This window comes from Aquarana catesbeiana, linkage group LG09 (assembly GCF_042186555.1).
Source record: "Aquarana catesbeiana isolate 2022-GZ linkage group LG09, ASM4218655v1, whole genome shotgun sequence".
NCBI classification, from domain to species: Eukaryota; Metazoa; Chordata; class Amphibia; order Anura; family Ranidae; genus Aquarana; species Aquarana catesbeiana.
In genome coordinates, this window is record NC_133332.1 from 223,371,800 (window position 1) to 223,398,082 (window position 26,283).

At 43.1% G+C, this 26,283-nt stretch overlaps 1 protein-coding gene and 1 long non-coding RNA gene across 2 annotated transcripts in view; one reads left to right on the forward strand and one right to left on the reverse strand.

The window, feature by feature from the left end:
- LOC141108317 (uncharacterized) overlaps positions 1 to 26,283 on the reverse strand; it is a 27,884-nt gene continuing 1,601 nt past the window's right edge. Inside the window, exon 2 of the long non-coding RNA XR_012236053.1 lies at positions 1 to 55. This is a non-coding gene — a long non-coding RNA (uncharacterized lncRNA). The remainder of the gene's footprint in view (positions 56 to 26,283) is intronic.
- The window catches only part of LOC141108316 (ficolin-1-A-like), a 20,869-nt gene continuing 6,055 nt past the window's right edge, over positions 11,470 to 26,283 (forward strand). Inside the window, exons 1-6 of the mRNA XM_073599817.1 lie at positions 11,470 to 11,815; positions 14,124 to 14,237; positions 15,006 to 15,050; positions 19,439 to 19,483; positions 20,824 to 20,862; positions 21,148 to 21,272. Coding sequence (XP_073455918.1) covers positions 11,716 to 11,815; positions 14,124 to 14,237; positions 15,006 to 15,050; positions 19,439 to 19,483; positions 20,824 to 20,862; positions 21,148 to 21,272 — 468 coding nt within the window. The 5' untranslated portion in view covers positions 11,470 to 11,715. The remainder of the gene's footprint in view (positions 11,816 to 14,123; positions 14,238 to 15,005; positions 15,051 to 19,438; positions 19,484 to 20,823; positions 20,863 to 21,147; positions 21,273 to 26,283) is intronic.

The window sequence follows — 26,283 nt, forward strand, 5'->3', positions numbered from 1 at the left end:
CCAACAGCCCTGACACAGACCAACCAGGCACCTCAAGGCCCCGAGGGGCAGTTTCCTGGTAGACAAAATAAAATAACTGTCAAAAATGAAATAGAAAATAAATATATGTAACTAGCACAGCAAATCATCAGAGTGATTACTGAAGCAGCGTATAAACAGGGTGCAAGGATTCCCTTCACCCCATATATATATATATATATATCTATATATATATGTAGACCAGATAAAGGCCGAAAGAAGATTTTACATATATGGTGAATTGATACGCATTACGTACCAATCAAAGGCTTATCATAGGGTTAAGTAGGGCTTGAGATAGTGGTGATCTCAAAACATGGAGCTCAAAGACTTGGGAGTTCAGAAGGAAAGAGGCTGTATAAAATATACAAAAAAAGAAAGAAAATAAATACTACCCATACATTCAAGTGTGCATAGACAGAAAGTAATACCATTGAGGTATATCAACAGACTAGCTGATGATAAACTCACCTAGCTAGTATGGCTAATGGTGTGGAAGAATAATCTGTCCATTAAACAGTGGTGTAGTGGGTAGCTATTTTGCCTAGCAGTACTAAGTTTTGCTGGTTCAAATCCCAACTATGGCACTACCTGCCTGGAGTTTCCTTGTTCTCCCTGGGCCTGTGTGGGTTTCCTCCCATATTCCAAAAACATGCTGGTAGGTTAATTGGCTCCTATATAAATTGGCCCTAGTGTATGTATGAATGTGAGTTAGGTTTGGTTTGGTTTGGTTTGGCCAAGCAGATCAACAGCCAGGGACCCCTAGGGAGTAATAGTATAATGGGGAGTCACTCATACATGGTAAAGAAAGATACAAACAACACCTGCAGATGATTTGCAGGTTGCCTGCAACCTCAAAGAAACACCCACCTTGATGCCTGCTCCACAGAGAATTCACCTGTTCCTGATTACAAAGAACAGAAGATCTCTGTGTACTTCCTTGTCAGAATGGGGATCTGCCTTGTTTACTTAGGCAGATCCCCATTCTGCCTCTCTGTGGAGCGATCACGGGTGACCTGCTGATTGGTCCCCCCGCCGCGCAGCACGCATCAACAGTATCTCGTGCACAAAACAACGTACAGGTATGTTGTTTCATGCAATAGAACCGCCCTTTCCTGTGACGAAGTCTATATGACGAAACATGTCGGGGGCGTGGCTGTACGGCAATCTATCATCTGCTTGTGACGTGTGACGCTGTATACCGGTCGGCTGAGACTACCTCGCGCTGCTGAGGATCCAACGAGGAGAAGGGTGAGGTCTAAACACTGCATTCCGGGTCCGCCGTGACCATAGTACACTGCCACAGCTTTTCACATGAAGCTCTCTTTTTATGCCTTAAATTATTGGAAGAGTATGAGTACAATGATTGAAGATCTTGTGTGTGTATTTTAATAAATGTTTTCTACGGTATCACACTATTTGAAGCATTGTTTCTTTTCATGTGGATACATCTCCTTACGATGAGTATTGCTGTAAATTGAAGAACTTTACTAGCCTTGATTACAGTTTCATTTATTCTGATCAGCCCCGGGGGTCTGTGTTACTGCTTATTTGCTGAGCATGAGAGTGCAAGGCAATGTTTTCTGGTGAGTGCGGCTCCATAAGCATGGATCACAGTCGGTGTGGTGGAAGACAGTTTTTACTGCATAGGAAGATTGCTTCATTCACTCTTTGACACTTAGTACTTTGCATGGACCTTTTTTTTTTCATAATTTTTCTATTTAATATTGCATGGATTGATATCTTTAACACCAATATCCAATATTGTTTCATCACATATTTATTCATGATCATGAGTTAAATGGTCCCCGTTTATCATTGGAAGGGGATACTGGCTGATATTTTCACAGACTCACTAACACCAGTGGGTGATTCATTTCATCCACTTGTATTTCATATATTTTTCATTTATTTTTCATTCACTGTATTTATATTTAGATTTTTGGCATCATTACATTGATGTGATATAAAGCGCCACTATTTCTATTTGAAATATCATTTATATATTATTTTACACAAGTTGGCAGCTTTAGGGATTTTTTTAGTTTTTCACAGGAGCGCAGTGGTGGTTTGTTATAGTCTTGTTGCGCGGTACTTGAACACCAACTTTTTAATAGAGCCGCCCTGCCACAGTATATATGCGGTGGGCGGTCTCTAAGTGGTTAAAGGATAAGTTCACCTTTAAAATAAATAAAAGCACATTATTTATTTATTTTTTTTTACTATTTTGGGCCAGTTTACCTTTGATGAAAAAAAATATATATATACGAGATACCAGTTACCATTTACCACCAAAAGAAAGTCCAATTTGTCCTGAAAGAAAAGGTATAATCCACCTGAATGCACAAAGTAATTGTGATGATATATAAGAAGGCCAGTATGGTGGCCTGAATTTATGGGAGGAGTCCAGGGGGTATTTAAGCAGCCCACTCATCTATGGTCTTTGTCGGTTCCTGTGCGCGATTCGTTACGTCACTAGGCTGACTCTTCCAACTCATTCGGTGTTCGTGAGTTGCGTGTCTGAACTTCCAGAGGCTGTCGGTTCTCCGTTCGTGGTTTTCATAGATCGTGTCTTGCTCAACTGTCGCAGGTAGGATTTGTATATAATTTCTTCATTTCATGCATCATTGTTTGCCAGATACCCCGTGTCTCGGAAACCCCGCTACGGAACTTACGAGTCATACGTTAAGTCCCCGTATGCAGCCTTATTTTAGCCTCGTGCAAACCACGAACTTGTCGCTCAGTTTGTGAGCACAAACACGAGATGTTTTTCATCGGTTTCTATCGTACATTCCCGTACCTTGTTGTTCCAAGCCATGTAGTACGACCATTTCACTTAGGAAACACACTGTCTATCACTGTCAGTCGCAATCGCGGCACACCGATTCGTGCCACTGTCATGACAAACATTTAATTTGTTCATTTCACATACCCTTCACTACGATTCGATTTCAGTCGCATCAATCCACGTCGATTCGTGTTAGCTATTATTTCCTGTTCCATAGACAGGTTCGCTGTCAGTCGCTGTCGCGACACACCGATTCGTGGCTCTTTCATGGCAATCATTTTGCTCATTTCATATACCCCACACGCCGATCCGATTCCAGCACTCCGATTCGTGTCGGCTTCATTTTGCTCATTTTATTTCGCCCTCCTTTCATCCCATATTCCACAGTTCGCTTCACTGTCAGTTACATTTATGGCACCCCGATTCGTGGCACCGCCACTTCAATCATTTAGAGGTATTATTTTGTATGTTGTCTGTCATGTTCTCCTTAGGTTCGGCAGTCGCTTTGTGTCGGGTCATTCGTGCATTTTTGTTTCTTTTATCCCATCATAGATGTACTGTTGCTCGATGTTGGTCTCCTCAGCAACGCAGTGGTTCACTTTAAATTCAGATCACTGTTTGATTTGCCACGTCATTAACGGACACCCCTCAGTTCGGCTCACCCTACGGCCCAGTTCAAATCCAGTCGCAACATGGCACATCAGCCCAAATAGCTCCAGACCAACTGTTCTCAAAGCCATTTTCCTTTGAGGTCCATTCATATTTTCAAATTGTTTGTTTAAACCATCGTTCCACCCCCGATAATGTTCCCCTTGCAGTCGCATAAACGCATTTCAAAGTCACACGACGCGGCCACTCAGTCACCTCCTAATCGCATGAAATTAAGCCACTCATCATTGTACGTCTACAGTCGAGTTCAGGTAGTTCCATCCTGCACCAGGTTGGACGTTATTCCCTCAGGTAAAAAAAAAAAAAATTATAAGACAGAAAAAAAACTGTACTTTTAGGTCACCTCCAATACAGGTTCTGGTCGACTGAGCTTTCGACCTCAAAGACCAGGACTTCGCAACTAGGGCACTAAGTCAGCCAGAGCCATGCCAAAGGCCGGCAGCCCCTCTGTCACCCTCTCCGGTTTCAGAGAGCGGCAGCGTGCAGTCCCTCGGGGGGTGGACCATCCCCAAGTTAACAGCGGTGCTAAGGCGCAGGGGCGTGCCCTTCCATGCTACAGCCAGCAAAGCCAAGCTCTTCAGGCTCCTCTTCCTGCCGTCAGTGACAGATGGGCCGAGTGCCCGGCAGGCCTCTCTTCAATCCATATCCTCGGCCATTTCTCAACTTCACACCATGGTGTCATCATTGACCACCGCAGTCACTGACGGTCAAGCCAGAGTGACAGTCTTGGAGGGACGCCTGGCCGCTGCCATCCCTGACTCAGTCGCAGTCCTGGTCCCAACACCTCCTCCTGCAGGTACGACAGGGAAGAGTTCTACTATCTTCTCAGCCCACTTGGTCCCAGCCAGCATCAAGAAGGACATTTTGGACAGCAAGGACGTCAACCTTGCTTCCCTTCTCATTTCGGTTCACGATCTGGCAGAGAATAAATCGTATGCCTGGGGGGACGTATCAGTGGTCCTCAAAGTGTTGACCTTTGGGATGTCCTGTGTTCAGCCAGTCCCAGCAGGAGGGAAGAGCTGAACTTATATTTCCACACCGTGGTGGACCTGGGCTATAAATACGGGGGGGGGTTCTCATTTTATGATTACCACCGTTCATTCTCGACCAAAGCGGCAGCCAGGCTCACACAGTTCCAAGCAGGCACGGATTGGAGCCTCATGGACATGTTCTGCCACCACTTTGCCAGTCTACGCTCACCACTCTGCGCTATCTGCCAGTCCTCCATCCACACCATTCTGTTGGTGCGCCAACGTAGCAGTTAGACGCCCTCTTGATCTTCCCTCCACCTCCGGTACAGCTCAGGGCTTGTTGGCCCCAGTTCAGACGCCCCAGGTGGACAAGTTTGGACGTCCCATTATGTCAGTAGGGGGCGCATCCATCTTTAATAACTTTAATTTTGGATTGTGCAACTACAGCCAATGCCGGCTGCTCCATGTCTGTATCATATGTCCTAGAGCACATCCTAAAGCCCTATGCCAGATCAAGCAGCATAAAAAAACGTCCTGACTAGGCCGAGTACACATCCTATGGCTGAGGTTTTACCTCACCTCACACCCCACTCCCTCACTAGCCACCTTCTTTATCCAAGGATTTACAGCAGGATTCCACACCGGCCTCATCACACTGCCCCACACAACTCACGCGTACAGGAACCTCCGCTAAGCAGCCACCGACGAACAGCTGTTACAGGTCGAACTTGACCGAGGCTTCATCATCTGCCCCTTCACTCAGCCCCCTTTCAACATCTGGAGAGCTAGCCCTATTGGGCTTGTCAAGGGCAAGTTTCAAATAAAATTTTCTTGGTGTATGACCTGTTTGCGCCTCCTTCTTCCCACATCCCGAGTTTTAATTCCCTAATTCCTTCAGAGGAATTCTCCATTAAATATGCTTCAGTAGACATGGCGATTCAGGCCATTATCAAAGTAGGCACAGGCGCCTGGCTCTCTAAAGCCAACATATCAGACGCATTTAAGTTTCTACCCATCCAACCATCCCTCTGGTGCTGGCAAGGCATTAAATGGAAAGAGTCATGCTACTTTGCCCCCAAACTGACCTTTGGCTCTAAAAGTAGCCCGTGGCTCTTTGACACCTTCGCACAGTCCCTCACCTGGATCCTGTCGCACCAAGCCCAGTGCCAGAGGGTCATCCATTACCTGGATGACTTCTTTCTAATCGAACAGCCCAGCGTGCCCCCAATAGACCTTGATAGATTAGGAGTGGTGGTTGGGAATCTCAATGTGACCACTGCAGAACACAAAGTGGAAGGCCCAGCACACTCCATCACCTTCCTCGGGGTCAACCTGGACACTCGCTCTATGCAGGCCAGCCTTCCCCCCAACAAACTGACCCGCATCAGGTTGGTTCTTCATGACTCTACCCATGCACAGGGGTGTACTAAGAAGCAGCTTCAATCCCTCTTAGGATTGCTCAACTTTGCAATGAGAATCATTCCCCAGGGACAATCTTTCTTTTCACGCCTCTTAGTCTTCCTCTCTCAGACACAGGACCCCGATCAAATCCTTAGATTAGACACATCGGCAGTAGCGGATTTGTCTATGTGGGATGAGTTCCTTATTAGTTGGAATGGCATATCCATGTTCATACTGTCAGTATCGCCTCTATCACCACAGGTAGTAACAGATGCCGCAGCCTCCACAGGCTTCACTGCAATTTTTGGCCACCATTGGTTTGCAGGACCATGGCCTCCAGAGATACTCCTAATCCCTGGGTTTATCGGTCTTCCTCATTGTTCGAACTATACCCGATCGTGCCAGCCACTCAGGTCTGGAGCCATACCTGGACCTGACAACCAGGCCACGGCCCATATGATTAATAAAGGCAGGTCCAAGTCGCTCCCTATTATGTCCTTCCTACGCAGGCTGGTACAATTATCCCTGCAGTATCATTTCAATGTCCACTGCACATTCATTCCGGGCAAGTGCAACGTTGCAGTAGACGCAATGTCCCGTTTTAACTTTATTTCATTTTTTCAGCAGAAACCCGGAGCCAACCCAACATCATCTCTTATCCCACCTTGGTCTCAGCTAACATTGGATTAAAGCAGCACCTTCACAGTGCGACCCAGCTCATCAATCAATCCTTATCCCGCAACCCACTCAAGGTCTACCACACAACTTGGAACGCCTTCTGCAAGTTTCTGGCATCCTGCCCCGCAGCAATGTCAACAGATGCTAAGCACATACTAGCTTTCATTTCATATTGTCACAATCAATTGGCACTTCCTGGCCTTACAGGATCCTGCAAAGCCGTCCTTGTTCGCAACCCATCCGATCCGAGCCATCCTGCGCAGCATTCAGAAGCAACAGCCCATAACCAACTCCACATGCTTGCCCATCACGAGTACCATCTTCAGAGACATGTCGACCATCCTCTCTCGTTCCTTGTTTGGCCTTCTTCCCAGCTTGGTCATTCAAGAGGCCATCTATCTGGCCTACTATGGTTTTTTGCGGCCTAGAGAGTTTACCTGTAATAGCCCTGCCGGCCAGGTACTGTGTAGGTGTCACCTGGCTTGCTACCAAGATCATTTCATTCTCCACCTCGCAGTATCCAAAACCCAGCAATCAGGCTCCGGGGTCAACATACATCTTTTCAAGACAACAACATCTGGTGCCCAGTAGCGTACTCGACTGCCTACTGTCACTCCTACCAATGCAAACAAAATCTAGTTCCCTACTACCTTTTACGACCAACCCCTTGAGTGGCTGCCAGTTCATTAGGCACGTCAGGATCCTCCTGCGCAACCTAGACCTCAACCCCAGTTGGTACTCTAGTCACTTGTTCTTAATTGGAGCAGCCTCGGCCGCATCCCAGCACAGGGTTCCAGATCACATCATCAAGAGATTAGGCAGGTGGAAATCTGCCTGCTTTGCCCGGTACATCAGGTAGAAATGTCGCAAGCATTTACCAAACTTGCTCAGTGAATAACACTAAACCAATAAAGAGTTTTCACCCCTACCTGAATGTTTTTGCCCCCTTTTTTGGTATACTGACCAGCAGACCAGAGTACACTTCAGGTCCATTTCATGTTGTAAGTCTTATGGCGTGTTTATGTGGTTCACATCCATCCCAGTCAAAGGGCTTTGACCATAAATAAGAAGGCCAGTATGGTGGCCTGAATTTATGGGAGGAGTCCAGGGGGGGGGGGTATTTAAGCAGCCCACTAATCTGTGGTCTTTTTCGGTTCCTGTGCGCGATACCCACCCTCCCATCCCCTTTTATCAGGGCATTTCTCAAATTGATTTCTTTCCACAAACATCTATTACTTATCTTGGGTATGCCCCCTTTTTTGGTATACCGACCAGCAGACCAGGGCACACTTCAGGTCCATTTCATGTTGTAAGTCTTATGGCGTGTTTATGTGGTTCACATCCATCCCGGTCGAAGGGCTTCGACCATAAATACGGTTTTACTAACACATGTCAAAGTTGCAAAATTGTGTTCAGACTTTAACATTTGTTTTACTTTTAGGCATGAAGGGGATAAAAGAAGTAGGCTAGAAATAATATAAATTCTCATCTGACCACCTTAACCACTTGCCGACCTTGTCGCATACATTTACTGTGGCACAATGGCACTGCTGCACGAAATCCCGTACCTGTATGGGGTGCACTCTCGCCGCCACGGGGCGCGCACACGTGCCCCCCGCCTCGCTCGCGACCATTGGATTCATTTCAGAAACTGATCAATCTTCAGGTCCAGGCCAATGATTTATGGCCTGGACCTGCTGATCGGTTCTGGTGAATGAAATTCTTCCCACTACACTAACACCAGTACACGTAGGCACACTTGTCACCCCCCAATCAACCCCTTCACTCCCTGTCACAGTGTCATTCGGTGCAGTTGTTAGATTTTTCACTGATCACTGTACTGGTGTCATTTGTGACACTAATCAGTGTTAGGGCAGTTAGTGGTAGGCTCAGGTAGCTTTGGGATACCCTCCTAATAAAGGTTTAACCCCTTGATCACCCCCTGTCACCTGTGATCACCATATTAGTGTTACAGGTGACGCTAGTTAGTTAGTTATTTTTTTATAGCGTCAGGATACCATATTTTACCTAAATAAATGTATAACCCCCTGATCACCCGGCGGGTGATATCAGGTTTTAGCATCAGTTAGGGTCTGCGTCGCCTCAGGCTGCATCAGATTAGTGCCAGTAGTGCTAACACCCACGCACGCACCATACACCTCCCTTAGTAGTATAGTGTCTGAACATATCAATATCTGATCTGATCAGATCTATACTAGCGTCCCCAGTAGTTTAGGGTTCCCAAAAATGCAGTGTTAGCGGGATCAGCCCAGATACCTGCTAGCACCTGCGTTAGCCCCTCTGCCCAGCCCAGCCCACCCAAGTGCAGTATCAATCGATCACTGTCACTTATACACTTATAAAACACTAAACACATAACTGCAGCGTTCGCAGAATCAGGCCTGATGCCTGCGAACGCTAACAGTTTTTTTGGTAGCATTTGAAGCAGTCGCTGACAGTCAGGTGCTCTTTTTTCCTGTGAGTCTCACTAGTTACAGAAAATTTAGAGGCCAAAATGTCCAATCGAAGGTACACTAGTGAAGAGGCCTACACGTTTCTGAGCATGACAAATGAGAGTGAAGAGGAAGTCACCCTTCTGTCAGATTCAGGCTCAGAATACGATCCTGTAGACAGCAGCGGCACCCTGACAGATAGCTCTGGCGACAGAGTAGTGGTCCCTGCCAAGGTTAAGCGTACCTTACCCCGTTCTTCTGCTGTTGTTGAGGTGCAAGAACCGCAGGGTCCCATAAGTGCAGTTCAAGCTGGTGAGGTGACTAGCACAACTAGTGTCCGGCTGCCACCAAGAAGACAAAGACAAGCCCGTCGAGCCCATAGTGCCCATCCTGCTGCATTTACAAATCTGAATTGGGAGCCCACCACTTCTGCAGTACCTGTACTTCCCCCATTCACTGGCCAACCCGGAATTCAGATGGAAACAGTTGATCTTACATCACTTGATTTTTATTCACTGTTTTTCACGGAAGATCTCTATAGATCTATTGTGGACCAAAGCAATTTGTATGCTGGTCAATTCATTGCCGCTAATCCCCAGTTGACCCTTGCCAGAGATTGGAGACCTATCACGGTCTCCGAATTTAAGACATTCCTGGGCTTATCCCTCCTCATGGGCATAACTAAAAAAAGTGAATTGTGGTCATATTGGTCCACTGACCCAATTCATCATATGCCCGTGTTCTCTGCTTGCGTGGCCAGGACACAATATGAGCAGATCTTGCAGTTCATGCATTTCAATGACAATGAACTCTGAATACGATTGGCTCTACAAAATTCAGCCCCTCGTAAAACACCAACAGTTTGCAGATCCCGATCAAGTTGTCTTCGTTGATAAGTCCCTGATTAAGTTTTCTGGTCGCTTGTTATTCAAACAGTATCTTCCCAGCAAGTGTGCCAGGTATGGGGTCAAGATGTATAAGCTCTGTGACAGGGTAACAGGCTATACATGTAGTTTTATGGTTTACGAGGGAAGGGATAGTTACGTAGAGCCGGAGAACTGCCCAGACTACATACGGAGCGCTGGTAAGATTGTGTGGAACTTGGTGTCACCATTATTAAGAAAGGGGTACCACTTTTATGTGGACAATTATTATACAAGCGTGCCACTTTTTAGTCACTTGTTTGATCATGAAATTGGCGCATGTGGCACCATGCAATCTAATCGCCAGGGGTTACCCCAGCGGCTTGTAGATTCCCATCTTAGGCTGGGGGAGAGAGCCTGCTTGAGATGTAATAATTTGCACACTGTGAAGTGGCTCGGAGCCGCTCAGATGCACTTGGAAACACTCGGAGAGGCATGGAAACACTGGGGAACTGAGTGTTTCCGAGTGTTTCCCAGTGGCTCTGAGTGCATCCGAGTGGCTCTGAGTGTCACTGGTGCCCACGCACCTCTGCCCAAATGCAGTACTGCAGAGGCTTGAATCCTGCTCGTTTTGCGAGACAACGCTCGCAAACCGAGTCAGGATTTTAAAAAAAATAACAGCCTGTATTGCGAAACGCTCGTTAACTGTGTTACTTGCAATCCGAGGTATTACTGTATATCATTTTTATGCAGGGTGGTTATTGTTATTGTTATTTTTAGGTTAGCACTGTGTATATGAGATTTATGTTATTGCAATTTTATAGGAATGCTTTGAGCAGGTAAAACACAGTTTAGAAGGAGGTCAACTGCAGGTTAAATATACCTATCATTATATGTGTGTCTGGTGCTTGAAGTTGCATTCTCCCCCGGGGACTATTCCTACTCCTATTCTTATTCTTATTTTTATTCTTACTTTATTCTTATTCGAGTTCTTATTCTTCTTACTTCTCCTTTTCCCCTCTTTTCCTCCCTTTTCTTAATTTTTCTCCCTTACCTTTCTCCATGCTTTGCTCTCCCATTTCTCAAATGTTTCTCCCTTTATTTTTTTTCTCTTGGTCCAGGTAGCAACAATTATACCTATACTTTCTATATTTGTAACATTTGAATTTTGAGCTCTAATATGCTTCATATACTAGATAGATCTCCCAATACATTTTTCATGTTTATGCTATGTGTTATTTTCGAAGATCAATAACCTCTTGTTTAATACTAATCTGTTTTCTTTATTATATTGGATTTCGATCTTTCCCAAACACTTTTAAGAACTAATTCTCTTAATTACTATGCATATTTTTGAACTATAGAGTATATATCATCTTATATTGTGTCTTGGAGCTATCTTCACAATTGTACTTTATGATGTTACTTCTTTATTGTTGCATCTGTACCTGATTGTATAAGTTGTTAAAATCGAATAAAACAAATTTGACGAGAAATATACCTAATCAATCATTGAATTCTGAATGAGCTTCTTGGACTAATGTCAAAAGCACACTGCATCGTCACACGCCCAAAGTCCATTGACCCAGGTCCTTTAAAAGATGCCATCTTGGGGCAGGGTTTTGCCATATCTCATATTGCTAATATGGGCGCAAAGAGCACAGTAGTTGTTTTTATTTGTTATTTTTAAAACACTTAAGCAATTTTAAGATTACTCAACATTTAAATGACTCACACAGCTTAGAAAGGGAAGGAAATGCGTAGAGAAAAAAACAAAAAAAAAATCTGCTATTTTGTTAGAGGAGAGAACGAAACTTTACTGGGAAAATATTGTTATTCACAGAAGAGCAAGGAAAACACTGGATCCCCGATTCATGTATTTTTTTTATCATTATTATACTAGAACAATGTTGATTCCACTATTGGTATTGGTTGATTTTGTAACACTATGCGTTTCTACAGACACTTGTCCAGGTAAGTCAGTTTAAAAGATTTTGATAAAATAATTAAGAATACACTAGACATTGGAGGAAGAAAGAAAGAAATAAAGAAAAGGGAAAACTCTGATACAAAATGAACTCTATTATTGCAATATTATTCAAAAATAGGCACAAACTGCCATTTTCTAAACTCACATTACTAATGTAAGAAAAATTTGAATTTCACATCTACAAACTAGAATACAAAATCAATATATAAATGAATAATACAGTATGCATATCTCTGTAAAGTACTAATTGACTCTTAAATATTACTATCCTATTTTGCAAAAGCAGAATGTTTTTCTCTATCATTGTACCCTAATGCTTTCAAATGTTACATTGAAATGTTGTACAATTTTCGTATGTTCACTCAATAAAAATTTATGAAACAAAAAATAAATAAATAAATAATTACACCATAATAATAATTACCATAATAATTAGCCTTATTCAATAACTAGAGCTAATTTCTAAAGTGTATGTTACCTCCAACATTTCTATTTCCTAATATGTGCCTGTTGTACTATGTACTTGTAAAAGTTATCCTGTTCTCTTTATATTTCTTCCTCTGTATGAAATACTTGGTGATCCTGCCAGTTCCCCCTGCTTTGCTATTTCAAACTGATCAGGTCAGGCCATAGAAGCACATTTATCCCAGTGTGGTCAGTTTTCTGGCTGTGCTGGGAGCACACAAAATGAGTGAAATTAAAAAAATAAGCTAATGCACAACCAAATCAATTGATGCGTAATGAGTTAATTACATAAATAAGGGTGCTAATACCATAGATTGGGTTTTCTCAAGAAAAAACAGGACCAATACACTCTAAATAAAAAATAGGCAGCACTCCACAAAGCTAACTTTTCAAGTTTCATATATTTATGAAAAGAAGCATCTTATAAAGACAAAACAGTAAATTGTAGTACATGCACAAGATTTCCCCATAGTTCCTATATCTAGACAAGGGCAAACTCATACATTTTCACATCTTTCCGGTGTAAAAAACAGGTTTTCAAGTAAAATCCAGACTTCACTTGAGAAAGGGGTTTTTACTTGGAATCTGTGTGATTCTTATCTCCACCTAGGCCTCATGCACACTGGACAATAAAATAACGTTAGAAAAACGCCAGTAGCTTTGCAGTGAGTTTTTCAACTTTTTTCAGCTTTTTTCCATGTTTTTGCAATAGCATTTTTTAGCGTTTATTAGCATTTTTCCGCATTAGCGTTTTTAGCGGGTTTTTTTCGGAAGAAAAAAAAATGTTCTTTTTTTTTTTCTTTCAATGGATCAAAAACATTAAAAAACGCTGGTGAGCGACGTTTTTGAGCGTTTATCAACGTTTATCAGCGTTTATCAGCTTTAGAGCGTTTAGAACCCACTAGTCTTTGTTTTTTTTTAAACTGCTCAAAAACGCCACTGCCCAAAATTGCTGATAACAGCCTATGTGTGCATGGACACATAGGATTACATGATGGAGAGTTTAATGACTGTAGAAAAAAACGTCTACTGCCAAAAACAGCTGCTGTAAAAACGTCCAAAAACGTCCAGTGTACATGAGGCATGGCAATTGAAGGTATTAACTGCTATCTATCCATGTATATTGCACATGTATAGCCTGCATCTCCTCTCTGTTCTAATGAGAATGTATATGAAAGTTTGCCTTTGCCTAGGTGTACTATAATTTACTGTTTTGTCTTTATATGTTGCCTTGTTTTCATTAATATATGAAATTTGAAAGTTAGCTTTGTTGAGTCGTGCTGCCTATTATTTATTTAGTGTGCTTAGAGCACAACCTGGCTGTCCTGCAATGGCCAAAACTTGTACAGATACGCCCCTCAGCACAGCACTTCAATGGGAATATTAGTGTACTGCTCTAGCTCTTCCTCCTGCTGACACTCCCCCCTGAAATCTCCACCCACACCTCTCTAAGCCCCTTATGCAGCTGAGAATAGTGGTTATAGGATCACTTATAAAAATTTTTTTTAAAAAGTATTTAAAAAGTTATATATATATATATATATATATATATATATATATATATATATATATATACACAAACATTTTGCTTTACATTTCTATTTTAAAATTGAATGGGTTGTTTTACACTCATCACTCTTGCATTTTAGATGTCATTGTTAGCGAAGCAAAAATGGAGATCTAAAGAGTTATAGCCTAATCCTCCTTAAAAAAAGCGATATAGAATATCTTTGGCTATTATTTCAACAATTATGCAGAAATAGAAAAGCCACTATTGTTATTACTTAAATATGAAATGAAAGATTTTTTTCGTTTTATTTTTCCTAGAGGTAAAATTCATCAATGTTGGAGACTCGGACAAGCTGACTATTATTAGAGGATGTCCTGGTACTCATGGAACTCCAGGACAGAAGGGAGAAATGGGTAATCCAGGTCAGATTGGTAAGTTGAATATTTATATTATGTAATTTATTTTCAATATTTGAAATCTTTAATCTGTCAAATGCAAAAAAAACATTTTAGTAATACACAGGGATATGTGTATAAACCAGCAACTTGAATCTGAATGTATTTTTCATTATTTTGTTTTTACCCGTCTTATTTATTTCTTCAACTGGAGATAATGCTTTTTGCCTTTATCCTCTTTATTCCTGTTGAATGTGATGCTTTAAATGGGCCATGACACCTAGAGCTGGTAGTTGGGGATCACGGTCTTGCCATACATGGCTGCTTGAGAGCCCCACCTACCAGCTCCTGATTGTCAGTAGCTGACTGTGAGCTGTTAGAGACAACTCCTCAATGTTAAAAGGGTGCCAATGGAGCATGCCACAGAACAAGACAATGGTGCATATATGCGTAATGCTACCGTAAAAGGGTTAAGAACACTTTTTGAAAATCTGCCCAACAACATGCCATGATATAGTGGGAGAATAACATATGGTTAGAACTCAAATTTCTAGCATATGTAAAGTACTGTGACTTTTCATGATTTTTCTGGTCTGCATTGTAATGCTGCTATTATGTACAGAGTAGTTTGGGTAAGGGTTCTACAATGGGCCTGTGGCAAATGTTACACGCATTGCTGCACCAATTTACTGAAAGTCAGTCATTCAGTATCTAGGCTTTATGCAATGCATTTTTTAACGTCCTCAGCCCACCTCTTCAAAAAATGTATCAAACTGCAGTTTAACAACATTGTGTTTATTTTAGGACCACAGGGAGCAACAGGAAAAGCTGGACCCCAGGGTCTGAAAGGTTAGTAACAGGTTTGGAATTTGGTACCATAATACTGCATTTACTCAAAACAGCCAAAAACCTCATCCCCAAACACTGTGAAATTAAACCTTCACTCCACTGGGTTGAAAAAATATTCTAGGTTATGGAAATTATTTTTTACTGGGGACACGTGCAGAAAAATGTCTATTCTATCTAGGGAAATGTGGTTTACGTTAAAAAAATAGAGGAATATCATGATTATTATGTCAAACCAATATGAACAACAGGATACGACCGACTGGTAAGTAATCAGCACATACAGTATCTCACAAAAGTGAGTACACCCCTCACATTTTTGTAAATATTTTATTACGGTATATCTTTTCATGTGACAACACTGAAGAAATTACACTTAGATACAATGTAAAGTAGTGAGTGTACAGCTTGTATAACGGTGTAAATTTGCTGTCCCCTCAAAATAACTCAACAATCAGCCATTAATGTCTAAACCGCTGGCAACAAAAGTGAGTACAGTGGAACCACGGATTACGAGCATAAATCGTTCCAGGAGTATGCTCGTAATCCAATGTACTTGCATATCAAAGCGGGTTTTCCCATTGAAGTCAATGGAAACGATAATAATTTGTTCCGCATTGACTTCAATGGGATGCAATACAGCATGCGGCCGAAAAGGCCAGAGGGACACTTCGGCTGACCTCGGCAAACCTTGGAAAGACTCCGTTCACAAGCCTTTCGGAGGTTTGCCGAGGTCGGCCAAACTGTCCTCGGGCCTTTCCTATCGGCGACTTTCGGCTCTGCTCGGCTCCGGCCCCCCCCACCTCAGGCCAAAAGCGGTACTGCACACTGCTTTTGGCCTGAATCCTGCTAGTTTTGCGAGACAACACTCACAAACCGAGTTAGGATTTTTAGAAATACAGTGCTCGGTTTGCTAAATGCTCGTTAACCGCGTTACTCACAAACCGAGGTTCCATTGTACACCCCTAAGTGAAAATGTCCAAATTGGGCCCAATTAGCCATTTTCCCTCCCCGGTGTCATGTGACTCATTAGTGTTACAAGGTCTCAGGTGTGAATGGGGAGCAGGTGTGTTAAATTTGGTGTTATCGCTCTCACTCTCTCATACTGGTCACTGGAAGTTCAACATCTCACCTCATGGCAAAGAACTCTCTGACGATCTGAAAAAAAAAACTGTTGCTCTACATAAAGATGGCCTAGGCCCTAGGCTATAAGAAGATTGCCAAGACCCTGAAACTGAGCTGCAGCATGGCAGCCAAAACCATACATCGGTTTCGCCACAGGCCTCACCATGGTCGACCAAAGATGTTGAGTGCACATGCTCAGCATCATATCCAAAGGTTGTCTTTGGGAAATAGACTGTATGAGTGCTGTCAGCATTGCTGCAGAGGTTGAAGGGGTGGGGGGTCAGCCTGTCAGTGCTCAGACCATACGCCACACACTGCATCAAATTGGTCTGCATGGCTGTTGTCCAAGAAGGAAGCCTCTTTTAAAGATGATGCACAAGAAAGTCTGCAAACAGTTTGCTGAAGACAAGCAGACTAAGGTCATGGATTACTGGAACCATGTCCTGTGGTCTGATGAGACCAAGATAAACTTATTTGGTTCAGATGGTGTCAAGCATGTGTGGTGGCAACCAGGTGAGGAGTACAAAGGCAAGTGTGTCTTGCCTACAGTTAAGCATGGTGGTGGGAGTGTCATGGTCTGAGGCTGCATGAGTGCTGCCAGAACTGGAGAGCTACAGTTCATTGAGGATACCATGAATGCCAACATGTACTGTGACATACTGAAGCAGAGCATGATCCCCTCCCTTCGGAGACTGGGTCGCAGGGCAGTATTCCAACATAACAATCCCAAACACACCTCCAAGACGACCACTGCCTTGCTAAAGAAGCAAAGGGTAAAGGTGATGGACTGGCCAAGCATGTCTCCAGACCTAAACCCTATTGAGCATCTGTGGGGCATCCTCAAACGGAAGGTGAAGGAGCGCAAGGTCTCTAACATTCACCAGCTCCGTGATGTCGTCATGGAGAAGTGGAACAGGATTCCAGTGGCAACCTGTGAAGCTTTGGTGAACTCCAAGCCCAAGAAGGTTAAGGCAGTGCTGGAAAATAATGGTGGCCACACAAAATATTTACACTTTGGGCCCAATTTGGACATTTTCACTTAGAGGTGTACTCACTTTTGTTGCCAGCGGTTTAGACATTAATGGCAGGGGCGTACCTAGAGCATTTGGCACCCGGGGCGAATCCTATATCAGGCACCCCCCCACGTTAAAATGTAAAAACTCCCCACTGTGCCCCCTGCATACCCCAATATCTCTTTGTAACCCCTCTCCACAGCTGCACCTCTGGACCCCTTTACATTACACAGCGCCCTGCATCTCTGGACCCCTTTACATTACACAGTCCCCTGCACCCCTTTACATTACACAGCACCCTTCATCTCTGGACCCCTTTACATTACACAGCACCCTGCATCTCTGGACCCCTTTACATTACACAGCCCCCTGCACCCCTTTACATTACACAGCACCCTGCACCTCTGGACCCCTTTACATTACACAGCAGCCTCCACCTCTGGACCCCTTTACATTACACAGCCCCCTGCACCTCTGGACCCCTTTACATTACACAGCACCCTGCACCTCTGGACCCCTTTACATCACACAGCCCCCTGCACCTCTGGACCCCTATACATTACATAGCACCCTGCACCTCTGGACCCCTTTACATTACACAGCACCCTGCACCTCTGGACCCCTTTACATTACACAGCACCCTGCACCTCTGGACCCCTTTACATTACACAGCCCCCTGCACCCCTTTACATTACACAGCACCCTGCACCTTTGGACCCCTATACATTATACATCTCCCACAGCTCTGGACCCCCTGCATGTTACACAGACCCCCCCTATCAGTGCAGTCCCCCCCTTCAGTGCAGACCATCCCCCTTCAGTGCAGACCCCCTTCAGTGCAGATCCCCCTCCCTTCAGTGCAGACCTCCTCCCTTTAGTGCAGACCCCCCTTCAGTGCAGATCCCCTCCTTCAGTGCAGACCCCCCCTTTAGTGCAGACCCCCCCTTCAGTGCAGACCCCCTCCATTCAGTACCTCAGATAAGCGTGGCACATGCACAGCAGGTCTCCTCCCCCTGTGTACACATAAGCAGAGAGGAGGGGGAGGCGGCTTCACTCTGCTCGGCTGTGCTTGTGACATCCGGGACCGCTCAGACAGCCCGCGGCCGCAAGAGAAGGAGATGGTTGGTGGAGTGGTGTCACCCCACCCCCCCTTGCAATGCCACTGCCTCTCCCTGCTCTTACCTGCCTGTCACCATGCCGCTGCCTAAATCCACCCCACAGCGCTGTCAGCGCTTAAGTCACGGACGGGGGCGCCGGCCTGACACCCCCCCAGTATGTGGCACCCAGAGCGGCCCGCCCCCCGCTTGGTATGCCACTGGCTGTGTGTTGAGTTATTTTGAGGGGACAGCAAATTTACACTGGTATACAAGCTGTACACTCACTACTTTACATTGTAGCAAAGTGTCATTTCTTCAGTGTTGTCCCATCAAAAGCTATAATAAAATATTTACAAAAATATGAGGGGTGTACTCACTTTTGTGAGATACTGTAGGTGTAGTTGTCAACTGTGTAGATTATCCCTCCTGTCCATTTCATTTTAGGTCTGTCCTCTCTTGTCTGGTATTCATTTGTTTAGATTAAGCACAGTGCTTATATGTGTATTCACACATACAGGTGTATGAGTACGATGAATCTATATATGTTTGTAATGCAAAAAGTGTAATAAAATTAAATTTAAAAAGATTTAAAATGTAAATCGCCCACAACATTCTGAGATTTAACTGACATTCTAACCCAGATAGCAAGGATAACTTGCCACAAATTTGTGTCAGTGTTGAATTGTAAGTTTGTTAACTTGCTTCACATTTTCACTGGTGAATTGTACACTTGCAGAGCACTTGAAGCACAAGTTATAGTTGCCACTTTTACAACTTGTAGCAAATTTGCATGGCAAGTCTCTAGCAAGAGCAAAGTTGCAGTGGTGAGTCTACAGCAAGAGTTCTGCAAGTCTACAGCATAAAAATTTAGCCACAGTGACCCCTGTGGTGGGATGACTATTGCACAACATAACTGAGCCAGGACTTGCAGCAGACTTGCAGAATGTTTGCAAAGAAAGTTGATCTGGAGTCATGCAATGCCGACTTGCTGCAATTGTGCAACTAAACTTATGAAGCCTGACAAGTCTAGCAATAGCTTAGCAAGTCATTTTCAAACCTGCAGCACAATTGCTTGCTATCTGTGAAGTTTCCTTAATATAAATATTGTACCTAAAACATCTCTAGTAATTTGTTTCATTTTTATCTACTGCTGCAGGTGTAGCTGGTGACAAAGGAGGAAAAGGAGACACAGGAGAGAAAGGTAAAAATCTCATCAAACAAAATATAGTTCATAGAAACGTGTAAGCAAATCTAATGTGAATATGACTGAGTGAATTTTCGTGCATTGTAAGGAATGCCATGCACAATGCCACACTGCCGTTGATTGTTTACCTCAATTATTAAAGTGGATCTACATGGGCAGAAGATAAGCCGAAAAGGATAAGCAAGGTGCGGAGTCAGGAAGCAAGCCAGAGGTCAGAAACTGGAGGGGTCAAGATCAGGTGTAGTCAGAAGGCAAAACCAGGTATAACACAGGGACAAGGAGGGTCTGGTCATGGGTCACAGGAGCTGACAACCACTCAGCAACGATGCTGGGTGCAGTGCTTTAAATAGGCCACTGGGCACCAAAGTCCTTTCAAATATGCATGTGTAGATGTGCACATAGCCCTGATTCTATGCACATTTCTGTGGACCATTCTGTGTGCATGCACATTTCTTTGAGTATGGCCATGAACTCTGTTTTCTTGACAGTGACATTGAAGGAGCACTTAGCTATGTAGAAGGAAAGTCAAGAAAGAGCACAGACTTGCAAGCCAGGGGAGAGTAGGCTTTTGAGTGGGTGGTCAGCTGTGTCAAAGGCAGCAGACAGGTCTAATAGTAAGAGTACTGAGCAGTGGCCATCGATTTAAGCACTTAGTAAGTCATTAGTGGATTTTAAAAGAGCAGTTTCTGTATCATGTTGTGGGCAAATTCTGGGTTGAGAAGGTTACTGTTACTGGGGTAGCAGCTCAGATGGTTGAAGACTAGGCATTCTAAAATATTGGAGGTAAACTGACCAAAGAAAAAGGTCTTGGGTTGTTTAGATTGCTGGGGTCCAGTTAGGGTTTTTTAAAGTGGTGCATGTTTTAGAGGGGAGGGGAAGATGCTAGTAGAGAGGGAGCTATTGAAGTTTTAAGTAGTAGTGCACAGAATAGAGCAGGAGGGTGTCCGGAGTATTTTGAGGGAATAGCGTCCAGGGGGGCAGGTAGTAAGTTGGGCATCAGAGAAAAGTTTAGTAACCTCTTCTGTAGTGGATAGATATTGAGAAGAGTGAATGTGGTGGTAGACATGGTATATTAACTGGCCAAGATATCTGGACAATGAAAATCTCATCAAGAATTGTATCTATCCTATTTTTGAAATGATTGGCAGTGAGCAGCGAATGAGTTAGTGGGTGGTGGTGGCAGTAGATGACAAGTAACGGTATAAACAAGTTGACAAGGACTGGACGAAAAGGTGTTCATAAGAGTGAAGACATAAATCTGTTTGGCTTTATACAAGTGACTCAGCTTAGGTGTTTAATTCTTAGTACTGACTCCCAAATGTATCTCTTTCCAAAAGGAGAAAAGGGGGATTCGGGAAGAACGGACATCATCATTGGTAAGTCAGATGTACTGTATGTATAGAAAAAAAAACATTTGCACTCAAAATTTGGGAAACTGTCAGTCTTCACATAACCTCCGACTCATGACAATTCAGACTCGGGCAAAGTAAGTAAAGCAAAATAAAGGGATGAATACATTTTTTGTGCACGTAAGCTTGCAATGTACTGTATATTTTGTTTAAATTATATGAAATTTTAGTGATTGGGTTCAGATCATTAAATCTTTTAATTTCACTTTAATTATAGGCAAATGTATGATCACTATAAACTATTTTTTGTAGCAAGAGACTGCAAAGAGCTGCTATATCAAGGACAGGTCCTCAGTGACTGGTACACCATATACCCAGATGGCAACACTAGGATGAAGGTGCTGTGTGACATGCACACTGATGGAGGAGGCTGGCTTGTAAGTATCACAAGGTCTTCCCTTTAGTTGCCCTGCAACCAGTACTTTTATTAAGGCAGGATGCTGCAATTATCACACAATAGGGCATTGGTGTGCAGTAACCCACAGCAACAGCATCAGAACTGATCTATCATTATTTCAGTGCAGTATGAACAGTGAAATATGATTGATGAATGACTGACATGATTTACAGTACATAACGATGAACTTTGGGCACTTTATATTTTGTAGTGTTCTGCGGTCACACTCAGTGATTAGATCTTAAAAAGAGCTTGAATCGCATGGTCTGTTCATCTTAAGGCTGAACTCCAGCCTTACCTTCAGTCTTGCATAATTGTACATCTTATATTGAAGAAATGATGAGAATGACAATCTTCAGCATGCACCTTTAAAAACAAGTTGCCTCCTGTTTCTGTAGTTTTTAATTTGTCATGTATAACCACGCTCCTATTCAAGCAAATTTACAATTTTTTTATGATGTTCAAAAGTCTCTAACTACTAGTTACATTTGCCTAAAATGGCATTTCTGTGTATAAGGAAATGAATGTGCAAATATGATGTTGCTCTGTTTTCAATCCGCCTGATGTAATGGATAGGGTAGATGGGTACAGACACAGTCAAGGGAATTCAAAAAAGCTTTAATGACACTTGTTCCCTTTAGAACTACCTGCAGCTAATTGAGGCAACCAGTCAGGCTAGTTTTGGTAATAATATTGACACATGCACCAAATTCAGGTCATTTTAACTACCGCCACTTTAGGAACCTGCTATGGCAACGATAGATTCTTCAGAAGTTACCACCAGTTTGCAGATCATGAAACCACTGGTAATTAAAACCAGCTCTGAGCTGGCATAGACAAGTGTGCCAGTAGTCAGAGAGGGGCATGTCTGTGCTGGGAAGCTGTCATGTATGTGGTGAGATGCCTCTGCTGAAAGATACATCTAAATGAAGGGGCTAGGGGTTATGATGATGCCATTGGGTGGGCGGTGCCCGATGGAGAACTGAGAGACTAGTTCCCCATCAGCTCCGCCTTGCTTTTGATTGAATGTGTGCTACAATGGGTGGATTCAATAGCCACTATTGGACTTTACAGCAGCTATGGATCTGCCCACTGCCGGGCACTGTCAATCAAATGGAAGGCTTACCCCTACTACAAAACAACTCAGCTGTACGCCTGTCATTTTGACTGCTGAGGTGGCTGGGTAGGGAGGGAGCACACTGAGGAAGGACTTTCCAAAATGGACACTCTAACCTTGGTGCCGGGACCCAAACTCATTAGTTTACCTGTCTGTGACAGGTACATGAATTGGGCGCAAGCACCAACACCACCCCTCCCCCTTACAGAAAAATCTCTATGGCGCCTGGCATTTTTCACCCCCTTTATCAATGCTAGCCAGTGGTTTATATTGCACACATTTTTATACCTCCTACAACTGGTATTCTATTGTGGACCATGCACCCCTCCTATTTTCATAGGTGCCCCCCTTTTACATAGATAGCCAAAGCAGGTTTTTGTTAACCCTATGATTTTTTTTTCTATCTGTAAGCAGATGTAAATGTAAAAAAATTACAATTCCATTGGGCATGCATTGAAGTGACTTACCAATAAATTAAAGTCTTTTTTAATGTGTAATTTTTCAAAGCTTTGTGGACAAAAACAATAACAAAGTTTACATACTAATATTTACAATATTTACAATATATACAATAAGAAAAAAAATCAGCAATAACAAAAAGAGGGTATAAGTAGAAGAAATTAGGATGATTAATTAGGGTTAGCTAAGTATTAACAGGAGATTATACATTAAAAAAAAAAAGTTGTAACAATATTGCTACAGTGCAATTATGAATTAATTCTACAAACATTGTTTATAGAGTTTAGTAACACAGGAGCACTGACAGCCATTTCTAATACACACAAGAAGACCCAGCTGGCAAACTGACAGCGCAGCCCTGTAGATTACATGGGGGGTGCCACACTCTGATAGCTGGTACACACGATGAGATTATCAGACGATTGATTCTCCATTTTTATTTGCATGCTAATCTCATATGGAAAATAAAAGAGGTTACTAAAGTTATGAAAATTCTTATACGACAAAATAAAAATTTGGAAGATTTGGAAGATGTAATGTATTGTATTGTATTTGTATTGTATTTTCTGATGTTGTTAAATGTGCTGATTTAAGGAAAATCCTACAATCTGGTGTCGTGCGAGAATTTTCGCGTTTGTCTCTTCGGATAATATCGGATAACTGATGTGATCGGCTCTCGAAAGCTGTGTACTACCCTGTTTCCCCGAAAATAAGACCTAGCGTGATTGTCGGTGATGGCTGCAATATAAGCCCTACCCCCAAATAAGCCCTAGTTAAAGTCCTTGTAGGTCTTCTTTTCAGGGTAGGGCTTATTTTCGGGGAAACAGGGTAGGTCTTATTTGGGGGGTAGGGCTTATATTGCAGCCATCAGCGACAATCAGGCTAGGTCTTATTTTCGGGGAAACAGAGTAAGATCATCGTATGATCGCTTCAAAAGCGCCATTTTTCGTATGATTTTCTGATCGTGTGTATGGACCTTAAGTGTACTATGAAGCCTATCTCAGCTGCCAATTTGTCTGCTGGGACTCTGGATTCCTGCAGAGCTCAGCTGTCTGTTTGATATCCAACCACATTGGCTGCCATGGGGGTAGTTCTGCCATTTGTGACAACCATGGATTTTACATACTCTGCTGCTCTTTCATTGCAAGGAAGCAAGGTAAAAGTGCTGGTTATAAGAAACTTTATCAGCCCCTCACTCACGAATAAGAAAAACAAACAATATTCTGTTCTCATGGAGCTTAGCCTCTTGCCCCGGTTCACACTTGTGCGTTTTGAGATGCGATTTCACAGTGCAAGTTTGCATGGCAAATGAAATAGAATTTATTCCCATTGAGGGCATTCATTAATATGTGGGTGATTCGCACTGCGATTTTAGAAAAGGGTCCTGTGCGGGTTTGGCACGGTGCAATCCCATTTTCCACATAGAGAGATTAGAGAGCTTTGAAACTCACATGGAAACCGCATTGCTGAATCGCAAGTCAAACCCCACCACTGAATCGCAATTTCTTCTCAGCGCTGATGTGTGAACTGGGGTTTAAAGTTTGCACAAGGAAAATGGGGTAAAATTAGAGCATTTTTTTTTTTTACCCTGGAGGAAACCTTCAAATATTTTTTTTAGCTCTCCAGAAACTCCTCTTAAAACTATTCTTTTTACAGCTCATTGCACATTAGTGTAATCACTAAGTAGATATAGAAATAAAAAGAAATTGGGGTACCTAGCATGTCGTATTTTAGTCAGTAGAGAAGAGCTCCATTACATTTGAATTCAGTTTGTGAAATGCCCCCTTGCATCTTTGGTCATTGTAATGACTTTTTACATTGATGGCCTATTGGAGATCTTCTCTCTTAAAGTGGCCCTGTCATCACAGGGTCCCTTAAAAAAAACATTCAACTCTGTTAAACAACCCATGTGTTGAAACAATCACAGCTTTGCTGCTCCCCAGCTGTTGCAGATGTTTGACAATTTTGGTGCACTGAATACCTGCTCCTCCCTGGAAGCAGTGGTTCCTCCTATAGTGATGTAGGAGTCAGGGGGAGAAATCTTGCAGGAGGAGCAAGTATTCACCTGCTTCATACTGTGAAGCAGTGAAGCAGAAGTGCTTAAAGACACAGGCCACCAAAATGGTACGTGTAGTGCCTCTTCTTCAGTTCAATCATTTTTATTTGGTTTTCAAGATATAGCAAAGCGAGCACCAATCTCGCCTGCCCAGGGGCAAAGAAAAGAAGAATCACAAAGTATCAGAGGTATTAAGGTGCCAAATAATGCCAGAATAATATGAAGTACAAACAAATGAATGGGAAAACCGGTTAGAATACATTATAATGTAAGCCAATAAATGCCTCAAAGTAAGCTTCTCAGCACAAGTGCAACCCAAAACAACAAAATGGAACGAGACTGTAGGTTTTTTCCAGGCCTGGGCAATGGTTCTCTTGGCAGACAGAAACAAGTAAGATGCCAATTTCTGTTGGTGAGCATATAGACCCGAGATGGTAGTCCCGCAAGGGCTGCTGGTAACTGGTTCCCCTATGGCTGCATAACCATTTTCCACTTGCATCCGGACACAATAAATCAGTCCCTGTGCTTGTTTTTTGTTGTTTTTATTAGAGATAACAACTTGGATTAGGTAAAATAATTATGGGATGCCCAACTTTACTGAAACAACAGATGGGAACAACTTCCTTCCTATGTACAGAGAAAAGATCTTGGACTGTTCTTCCTGGACACAACCAATCTTTAAGGATCAGTGGCAAAAGCCCCTTGTGGACTAGGAACTCTTGGTCAGCTTTGTAAAATAGCACAAAATGTTGCAAATCTACATGCAGGGGTATATCCTCTCCTCTGTAGAACTGCTTTCAGCTCCAGTGCTTGAAAGTACCCCACTTAGGCCACCGAAAGCCTCCTTAGTACTCCATCTTCCACCCGACTCCCCTGCTGGCATGGTTCCGCCATATTTAAGGGCTGACCTAGCCAACCTGCCAGGACATTCTACCTGGGGATTGGCCAAGTTCCCTCATGTATGCAGATCAGGACCTCCTGGCCTCCGCCCACTAACTTCCAGAAGCTTCTACAAGCTTCAACATCCAGGGGGAGTTACCAGAGACCTTCATCAGTGAAGTCATCCAGCCTGACCTACAACAGCCCGACCCAATTTTAGACCCACATAACTTACCATGAGTCATAAGCTTAAATTTACCTACACTAACAATAGTAGCACACTAGAGGGTGCTACACTAGCATGCTTACAAATTGTCAAATGAAACAAAGTATACAGCAGGCCAAAGGCCGCTCTTATTAAACAGCTTAAAAAATCATTGGTGGCAGTGGATACTACCGGAGAGACAAAAAGAGAGAAACATTGGTCTGACGCCACTAGCTTTGCCAAGTACCATGGTGTTGGAACTGTGCAGGCATTCT